The sequence below is a fragment of the Dendrobates tinctorius genome, unplaced genomic scaffold (genome assembly GCF_039654945.1).
Source record: "Dendrobates tinctorius isolate UK_male_01 unplaced genomic scaffold, ASM3965494v1 ptg000040l, whole genome shotgun sequence".
In the NCBI taxonomy this organism is placed as follows: Eukaryota; Metazoa; Chordata; class Amphibia; order Anura; family Dendrobatidae; genus Dendrobates; species Dendrobates tinctorius.
The window spans coordinates 29167572-29178016 of NW_027361708.1; the positions used below are offsets into that span (position 1 = coordinate 29167572).

At 46.6% G+C, this 10445-nt stretch overlaps 1 protein-coding gene across 1 annotated transcript in view; it reads right to left on the reverse strand.

Annotated features, from left to right (window-relative positions):
* Positions 1-10219, reverse strand: part of LOC141088709 (microsomal triglyceride transfer protein-like) — a 181832-nt gene extending 171613 nt beyond the window's left edge. The window contains exon 1 of the mRNA XM_073574883.1: positions 10004-10219. Within this exon, the coding sequence (XP_073430984.1) occupies positions 10004-10124 (121 nt within the window). The 5' untranslated portion in view covers positions 10125-10219. The remainder of the gene's footprint in view (positions 1-10003) is intronic.
* Between the last annotated feature and the right edge of the window lie 226 nt (positions 10220-10445).

Here is a 10445-nt window from a genome sequence, read left to right on the forward strand (position 1 = left end):
ATTCTGCACTAAGCCAGCTAATGATGATACCAAAGGTGTCATTGCCCCTGCTCTTCTCTGCGCCAATCTTAAAAGGCTACTTGATGAAGATGTTGAAGCCAAGCACATGGCTACTTACAAAAGTTCTCCACCACCGTCATCAAAAATTGTTATTCGTGAACTGTAGTATACAAGGGGGATGGGTGCGCCGCGACAGCCATGACTGATAACACGGCATCAGTCATGTGAAGACCAGTACCCCTCAAGCTGTTAGCTTGGGATAGCACCTCTGATGCTGCATATGTGTTATCAAAATTTATCTAGGGGGGAATTGTGAAGTACAGTATTCAGATGTACGGGACATCTTGTTCTCCGGGATCCATTTTTGTGCTTGCGACGCCATTTTGTTGTTTACGAGTTAAATTTTGTAACTTACCTAGATGAAAGTTCACGGCTGTTATGAAACCAGACTGTTCCAGCTTGTACAAGATAGGAGATATGAGATGAGACCGTAAAAGAATGTGCTATTTTTCTATAGTCTACGTCTCGCAGCTAGGGACATATTCCGATTTTCTTGCAATACTATTGGCTTAAATGTATTACAATTCTATTGGAAGTTTAGAACCTTGCATAATTAAGCAAAAGATTATAAAAGATGTGACTAAAATAAAGGGGCTTAGTGATCTGCCTGGATCCTCCCATACAGAGACACATCTCCGTGTTGTTATTCTCAGTTGCTAGCAACATCCTGTGAACTAATTTGGAAATCACTGGATCAACCGTGAAGGGTTAATTTAGCCCTACCTCAACATGCTGAGCCAGTATCTAATCCTATCCTGTGTGTTACTGTCTGCTGAGCCATGTGTCTAATTCTATACTGTGTGATACTGACTGCTGAGCCTTGTATCTAATCCTATCCTGTGTGATACTGTCTGCTGAGCCATGTATCTAATCCTATCTTGTGTGTTAATGTCTGCTAGGCCTTGTATCTAATCCTATCCTGTGTGATACCGACTGCTGAGCCATGTATGTAATCCTATTGTGTGATATTGACTGCTTGACTGCTGAGCTGTGTATCTAATCCTGTCCTGTGTGATACTGTGTGTTGAGCCGTGTATCTAATCTTATCCTGTGTGATACTGACTGCTGAGCCGTGTATGTAATCCAATCCTGTGTGATACTGACTGCTGAGCTGTGTATCTAACCCTATCATGAGTGATACTGTCTGCTGAGCTGCGTATCTAATCCTATCCTGAGTGATACTGTCTGCTGGGCCGTGTATCTAAACCTATCCTGTGTAATACTGTCTGCTGAGCCGTGCATCTAATCCTATCCTGTGTGATATTGAGCTCCCTCTGGGCTCCCCCTGCAGTCTGTGTAAGAGGGTGGTCTGTGTCGGCACAGTAATGAATTGTGTTATTTCCAGATTTAAAGAAGGATGACAACACCATAGAAATAATAAGAATAATAGGCCTCAGTTACCACAACTGTCTACAAGCAAATGCCAGAAGGGACTGTTTAGTTATCCTATCTAGTGTATGGGGATGGGGACAGTATGGGCCTGTGTGATTTCAAATGCCAGGGCTGAATTTCAGTCCCAGTCCATATCTGCGTATATATAACACTTTATACTTTCTATGTGTTTATTTGCAATACAACTATAGGATTAGTAATGGATAGGTTGCCTCCCTCTCCATTACTAATCCATAGAATTCATGTCACCAGACAAAATAAAGGTGACATCAATCCCACAATTATGAGCTTGCCACCGCCACAGGGCAGTAGGAAGAATCGGGCAAAATGCCAGAATTGGCGTACCTAATAGATGTGCCTTTTCTGGGCAGCTGCGGGCTGCTATTTTTAGGTTGAGGGGGCAATATCCATCGCCCCTTATCAGCCTGAGAATACCAGCCCTCAGCTGTCTCCTTTAGCAAGGCTGGTTGTCAAAAATAAGGGCTGTTTTTTCTTTTTAATTATTTAAGTAAAAAAAAACAGCGTAAGGACCCCTCTATTCTTGATAACCAGACTTGCTGAAGCTTGCAGCCCGCAGCTGTCAATTTTACCTGGCTGGTTATCAAAAATACAGGGGAACCCACGTCGATTTATTCATTTATTTATAGCGCAGGTAGCAGCTGATGAATACTCCCATCAGCCGCCACCTGCTCTAGATGTTATCAGTTGAATACAACTTTTAACATTCTCCCCTCCTAGTGCTGATCGCAGTGCGAGCAGGGGAGAATGATGAGAGCTGTCTTCAGCACCCAACGCTGGGGAGCAGTGCAAACAGTACCGCTGCTTCCTTGGTCCACACATATGCCACAAGTATTACACACACGTACACAGAAACTGATATCTCAGGTACCGTTTTTTTGGTACCGGAAAAATAAAGACGTGTGAAAGAGCCCTTTATAACACACCAGCATTTTTCAGCAAGTAAACCACAAATAAATTCACTTAGCTTCTATTGTTACTCAACTAACATGCATTCCTTTCCAGACAGGCTCTTCATCTTTGCGCCCACCAAGTCCTCCCCCTTCTCGATTAGGCTCTACATATTTGCACCATTAAACCGGGCCCTTAAGTTGTGATTTACTGGGCTATTTTATACATTTTCATCTTATTTGCATAATAGTTTATCTGTAATGCCCTCCAGCGAATTTGACATGGGCCTCTTCCCCTTTGACTCCCTGTGGAATTGGACCGGCTGCACACGGTATATTCTCACCCGGATTCAAATCAAATTTATTCTATGTGAATCAAATTCCCTGGCTGATTTCAAGCAAATGAGACAAATTTGTATTTTGGCAGATTATGGATTCACTTTAGTCCCTAAGAACGCAGATACTAAGAAAGGCAAAAATAGAACATTTTCCTGTATGTGGTAATGCAACACTTAACAGTGGAACAATACCCACAAAACTTTTTTGTGGTTCCTTAGGCCTCATCCTCAAAACTGAAATAATCCATGGCATGTTCTAATTTGTACAAAACATGTCACAATGAAAATGCAGTCCAATCTGCAGTCACCATGTTATAGAGCAGGGGGAAAGGGATAGATTAATATATCGATATCAATAGCAGGTAATGGTACTGACAGGAAGGAATGGTGTATGGAGGAACAGGTAGAGAGACCTGTTCACACAGCAGGTGCAGGTACTGGTACTGGCAGGAAGAAATGGAGTATGAAGGAAGAGGTTTGGACCTGTTCACACAGGAGGAGAACCGCAAGGCTTCGGAGAAGGGCTGTAGAGCGGCAAGAGGTTCTGCAGCAGCAGAATCAGAACAGAGCGGAACCGCAAGTGTACGAAGCACAGGCGGAGCCGCAAGAGTACAGAGCAGGCAGAGCCGCAAGAGTGCGGAGCACAGGGAGAGCCGAAAGAGTGCGGAGCACAGGGAGAGTGGCAAGAGTGTGGAGCACAGGGAGAGCCACAAGAGTATGGAGCAGAGGCAGAGCCGCAAGCATGCGGAGCAGAGGCAGAGCTGCAAGAATGCGGAGCAGAGGCAGAGCTGCAAGAATGCGGAGCAGAGGCAGAGCTGCAAGAGTGCGGAGCAGAGGCAGAGCTGCAACAGTGCGGAGAAGAGGCAGAGCTGCAAGAGTGCGGAGAAGAGGCAGATCTGCAATAGTGCGGAACAGAGGCAGAGCCGCAAGAGTGCGGAACAGAGGCAGAGCCGCAAGAGTGCGGAACAGAGGCAGAGCCGCAAGAGTGCGGAGAAGAGGCAGAGCCGCAAGACTGCGGAGAAGAGGCAGAGCCGCAAGAGTGCGGAGAAGAGGCAGAGCCGCAAGAGTGCAGAGCAGAGGCAGAGCCGCAAGAGTACAGAGTACAAGCAGACAGAGAGGACACAAGGAAAGACACAGCAGGGAAAGAAGCCACAGACAAGGAGACAGAGGTAGGACAGAGTTCAGACAAGGTAATGGCACAAGACAAGGTACAGGAACAAAGACACAGGGACCAGGATATTCTGCCTCCTGGAGAATTTACCTAGGAGAAAGGAGTCCGAAACGCGCGTCGGGGCGGATGCTCTGATCTAGGAAGCAGCAGCACCCTGCATCCCAGTACCCACTAGGTAAATTTTCCATTTATTGTACACTATGCTATGTGTGGGCTATTGTAATACTGGGTAATAGGATGGGTGATTTTACCAGTGGTGCTTTTTCCTGCGTTTAACATGAAGGGTAGCCACTATGTGAGATAAAATGACAAATAGGGTAATTGTTCTACCCACATGTTATAGGCAGGTCACCTGGGAGGTGATGATACTTAGGGCCAGTTATGTACTGAATTAATAAATCTGAGGCTGCATAGGAGGTGATAATTACTCTGTATTATTATGATTAGCAGTTTATAGAGGAATTTGCATAAGATATATTTTTTTTAAGCCCATAGGATACATTAAGTGTATTATTTATTCAGGCCTCGTGGTGTAACCATTTGTGGTAGCCTACTTGTCATACACCTTTTCTAATTGTGGATTATTGTGATGGTAGCAGCCATCCCTGGATCCGGCACGTCATATGAGTTTTATGAGTGACGAGTATCTGGTATTATCCTATCTGCTTATGTTTGGCAGTATGATTTTAACAATGTTGCTCTAATAAAATTTATATTTTTTATAATATTTTTGCCTTTTGATCATAGGTTTTTCTATGGGACTATGTGATAATTGATGATAGGCTGTAGTAATCCAGCCAGATACATGGTTATTTAACCATGTGTGGTTGTTACACTTTTTGGTGCACCCTGATTCCATAAGAGTTCTGGCGCCGCCCCCCTATGCACACAGCCAGGAAGCATGCAGAGAGCAGGCAGGAAGCAAGAGGCATGGAGCTGGCAGCAGACAGAAGTCACAGCATTGAGTAAGTTGGTGTGTGGGGGATGGGAGGTAAGGCAGTGATGCCAGCAGGGTTGTAACATAGAGCTCTGTCCCTCCAAGTCTCGCCATATGGCTAAGCAGTACTATACAGCCACACATGGAGTATTGCCATTCCCATGTTCAGCAGAAATTGTGGGACAAATTTTGGTGTCATTTTTACCCATTATGGTAATAATAATGTAATTATTTTCTCTTCATTACCCAATGGTATAACATTATGTGACACATTTGTTTTGTCAAAATGATTACTGAGATCTTAGATGAATTCATTGAGAGGTGTAGTTTGTAAAATGGGGTAACTTATGAGGGGGCTCTGCTGTTTTGGCACCTCAGTGGCTCTTCTCCCAGTGGGTTGTGGCACCCACAAATCATAACAGTAAAATTTTTATTATATTATGGTGCTCCTTCCCTTCTAAGCTTTGCATTGTGCCTGAAAAGTATTTCCAGATTACCGTATTTTTGGGGCTATAAGACACACCTAGGTTTTAGAGGAGGAAATTAGGAAAAAAAATTGAAGTAAAAAATGTGGTAAATTCTGTACTTAATGCACCCTATTCTGGTATACTGTATATGGTCCCCTCATCAACATCCTGACACACAGGGCCCCTCATCCCTACCCTAGTATGCATGGCCCTCTCATCCGTATCTTGTGTGCATGGATCCCTCATCCCTATCCTAGTATGCATGCCCCCTCATCCCTATCCTGGTAGGAATGATCGCCCTCATCCCTATACTAGCATGCATGGCGCCATCCCTATTCTGGTGTGCAGATCCCCCATCTCATCCTAGTATGCATTGCCCCATCCCTATCCTGGTATGCAGGGCTCCAATCTTGCCCTGAGATGTATGGCCCCCATCCTTATCCTGGTATGCAGGGCCCCCATCTCTTCCTGGTATGCTTGGTCCCATCCTTATAATTGACCCCCACCCCCATCCTGGTATGCATGGCCCCAATTATAAAGATGTGGCCATGGGCATGGAATGCAGTGAATATTCATTTCTCTTTAGCAGCGGCAACAGGAGTTAGCCACAGCTGCCGGCTCCAGCCTCCTGTGACCCGCTGCTCCGTCAATGCCGCTCCCCCACCTCCCCACCACAGCCAGAGCTGGTACATCGGGACTATAATTAATACGCACCCACCATTTTCCCCCACATTTTTGGAGGAAAAAAGTGTGTCTCATAGTCCAAATATACGGGACATGAAGGGTATTGGTGCACTGAGAAATGTTTACAACAAACTGAGGAGTTCCATTTTTCAATTAGGCTATGTGCGCACGTTGAGTATTTGCTTGCAGAAATTTCTGTAAGGTTTCTGCATCTCTTGGCAGGAAAAACGCATGCGTTTGTGTACAGCAATGAAGGTTTTTTGGAGCTAAATAAAGATATTTAAAAAAAAGACTTGTGATGTAATTGCTTGGTTCAACACCACCTTTTTCTTGCTGATGCAGTAGCATCAGAATAATGAATCATAGAATGGTAGAGTTGGAAGGGACCTCCTGGGCCATCTGGTCCAACCCCCTGCTCAAAGCAGGATTCACTAAATCATCCTGGGATTAGGATTTGGTGTCAGCAGCTGTCACTGACACCTAGCCCTAGGCTTAGTAATGAAAAGGTGTCAGCCGGACACCCTCATTACTAAGCGGATAAGTAAACACACACACATTGTCTCCAGCCTATGTAGGGAAAAACTGCAGCACTCATGGGTGAATGCAAAAAGTGAAATATTTATTACAATAGTTACCACACTAAAGTTTCACAAAGATTGATAATCAGAATTGTAAAATTTGGCCTGGTCATGAAGGTGATAACTGGCTTGGGAAGTGACGGGGTTAAATTATGCTTACAGTTACAAGCAGATTGGTCATGGTCTGAGTCCTGAGACCCCCCAACCGATCACTCAAAACTTTCACAGAGAATTGCACAGCTCATCCGACAGGGCTGTTGGTTCAGCATGCACAAAGCCCAGAGCATGGATTTAATAGAATGCAAAAAAATCTGCTATTGTCCTATTCACATATCTTGGGTTAACAGAAACCTATGCCCCAAAAAAACACAAACGAAAATAAACCCCATTCGGATGAATGGAACTGATATTTTTCAAACAAATCCACCATCTGTGAATAGATCGATAGATGTCATTTCATTTAGAGGCATGCAGAAGTTTTTGCACAGGTGTTCTTTATGAAAAAGTTGTGTCATCTTCCAGGATCATGTGGCGTAGTTTGGAACCATATTCTCTGTGAGCAACCGGAGAGACTTTTGTCCTATCCGAATTGTTTCTTACCAGGAATTTGCCATCACATTGTGTATTAAAGTGGATTTTTTTCCATAGAGGCCCCATACTGTTCCACACAGAAGACCCCCGTGCCTGTCATTGTAATAAAGTGCAGGTGCTGAGTATGTCACCATGGAACAGACGGACCAACAGTTAAAGGGAGGTTTATTTACAGCGATGTAAACTGGTAATATAACAGAGTGAGTATTGGAAAAGTGAAACAGGTTATCAGATAGGCAAACGGTATGAACAGTCATAAACGGTATCTCGTGGAAAGAACTTATCAGTCTGAAGGGGACTTGAATATCTCTCTTCTACAAAACTTCACATTTGGCACAAGGCAGTCAAGCAGGTAACGTTCACCCAGAATTCATTAAACCCAGATTTGTCCATTAGTCTGCCAGACAGTGAAGTGTGATCCGTCACTGCACAGAACACCCTCCAACTTTTCCAGAATCCAGTGATGGTGGCTTTACACCACTCATCTGATGCTTGGCATTGTGCTCAGTCATGTTAGACTGCAGCTTTATGGCCCTAGAAACCCATGACATGAAGTTCCTGGCACACAGTTTTTGTTCTTATTCAAGTACCAGAGGAGGATTAGACTCTGCAGTTATGGAGCCAGAGGAGCGTTGGTGGCTTTTCTGCTCTCTACTCTTCAGCACTCAGTGACCCCGCTCTGTAACTGCTCCATCGAACTTAGTGACCCCGCTCTGTAAATGCTCCTCAGCACTCAGTGACCCCGCTCTGTAACTGCTCCATCGAACTTAGTGGCCCCACTCTGTAACTGCTCCATCGAACTTAGTGGCCCCGCTTTGTAACTGCTCCTCAGGACTCAGTGACCCCTTTCTGTAACTGCTGCTCAAAACTCTGTGACCCCTCTCAGTAACTGCTCCTGAGAGCTCGGTGACCCCTCTCAGTAACTGCTCCTCAGCACTCAGTGGACCCCGTTCTGTAACTGCTCCTAGGCACTCAGTGACCCCGCTCTCTAACTGCTCCTCAGCACTCAGTGACCCCACTCTGTAACTGCTCCTCAGCACTCAGTGACCCCGCTCTCTAACTGCTCCTCAGCACTCAGTGACCCCGCTCTCTAACTGCTCCTCAGCACTCAGTGACTCCGCTCTCTAACTGCTCCTCAGCACTCAGTGATCCCGCTCTCTAACTGCTCCTCAGCACTCAGTGACCCCGCTCTCTAACTGCTCCTCAGCACTCAGTGACCCCACTCTGTGACTGCTCCTCAGCACTCAGTGACTCCGCTCTCTAACTGCTCCTCAGCACTCAGTGACCCCGCTCTCTAACTGCTCCTCAGCACTCAGTGACTCCGCTCTCTAACTGCTCCTCAGCACTCAGTGACCCCGCTCTCTAACTGCTCCTCAGCACTCAGTGACCCCACTCTCTAACTGCTCCTCAGCACTCAGTGACCCCGCTCTCTAACTGCTCCTCAGCACTCAGTGACCCCGCTCTCTAACTGCTCCTCAGCACTCAGTGACCCCACTCTCTAACTGCTCCTCAGCACTCAGTGACTCCGCTCTCTAACTGCTCCTCAGCACTCAGTGACCCCACTCTATAACTTCTCCTCAACACTCAGTGACCCCACTCTATAACTGCTCCTCAACACTCAGTGACCCCACTCTGTAACTGCTCCTCAGGACTCAGTGACCCCGTTCTGTAACTGCTCCTCAAAACTCTGTGACCCCGCTCTCTAACTGCTCCTCAGCACTCAGTGACCCCACTCTGTAACTGCTCCTCAGCACTCAGTGACCCCGCTCTCTAACTGCTCCTCAGCACTCAGTGACCCCGCTCTCTAACTGCTCCTCAGCACTCAGTGACTCCGCTCTCTAACTGCTCCTCAGCACTCAGTGACCCCGCTCTCTAACTGCTCCTCAGCACTCAGTGACCCCGCTCTCTAACTGCTCCTCAGCACTCAGTGACTCCGCTCTCTAACTGCTCCTCAGCACTCAGTGACCCCGCTCTCTAACTGCTCCTCAGCACTCAGTGACCCCGCTCTCTAACTGCTCCTCAGCACTCAGTGACCCCACTCTGTAACTGCTCCTCCGAACTTAGTGACCCTGCTCTCTAACTGCTCCTCAGCACTCAGTGACCCCACTCTCTAACTGCTCCTCAGCACTCAGTGACCCCGCTCTCTAACTGCTCCTCAGCACTCAGTGACTCCGCTCTCTAACTGCTCCTCAGCACTCAGTGACCCCGCTCTCTAACTGCTCCTCAGCACTCAGTGACTCCGCTCTCTAACTGCTCCTCAGCACTCAGTGACCCGCTCTCTAACTGCTCCTCAGCACTCAGTGACTCCGCTCTCTAACTGCTCCTCAGCACTCAGTGACCCCGCTCTCTAACTGCTCCTCAGCAGTGACTCCGCTCTCTAACTGCTCCTCAGCACTCAGTTACCCCGCTCTCTAACTGCTCCTCAGCACTCAGTGACTCCGCTCTCTAACTGCTCCTCAGCACTCAGTGACCCCGCTGCGTAACTTTCCGTGGTTTGCTCTTATTCCTAAATGCTTCCACAATAACACCCCTCACAGGTGATCACGGAATATATAGACATTTCACAAGCTGATGTTTCCTATACACACTGGTATCAGTGAGCTTTTTAGAATGAGCAATTGTTTCACACATATCAGTAAAGGCTGCCGGCATGGCCGGGGGCTGGATGTTATACACTTGTGATGAGACTGAATGAAAGAACCTGAAATCAACGATTAAGAGATGATGCACAGAAACCCACATAGGAGAACACATTGTGTGCTGAGCACAAGTTATAGGCTGCACTGACACATGGAATGCACATTATAAAGTTTCAGCTCTGAATATTGCTAGTCATAACTATGTCCAAAACATCTGAAAGCAATGTACGCAGCTTACCCAATGTAAGGCAGCAGCAGCAGGCTATAATGAGGAGGAGGATCGCAGAAATCCCAGCCATCCTGTCCAATGGGCTCTCGCAGCGGGAGGATGAGAGAGATGCGGCTCGCGGTTCGCACATCGGCCTCTTCGCAGGGAATGCTAGTATTCCGTCATATCAATACAGCCTTCAGATACACATAGACTTTGGAAACTTTGTGACCAGTGTGTTTACTGATGAGTGAGCGGCCTCCTCCTGTCCTGACATCCCCCTCCTCTATTCATGAGCAGGGGGAGGAAGAGGCAGAGAAAACTCCAACTTCCTTTTACTTCATTCCCTAATTTCCATGGCTTCTCCCTGCTGCTTTTCAGTGCTCATATGTCAAATCCATGGCATTGTGTTTGCATTAATTCTTGAATAGATACCGCACCACCCCAGGTTACAGTGCACATGAGACACTAA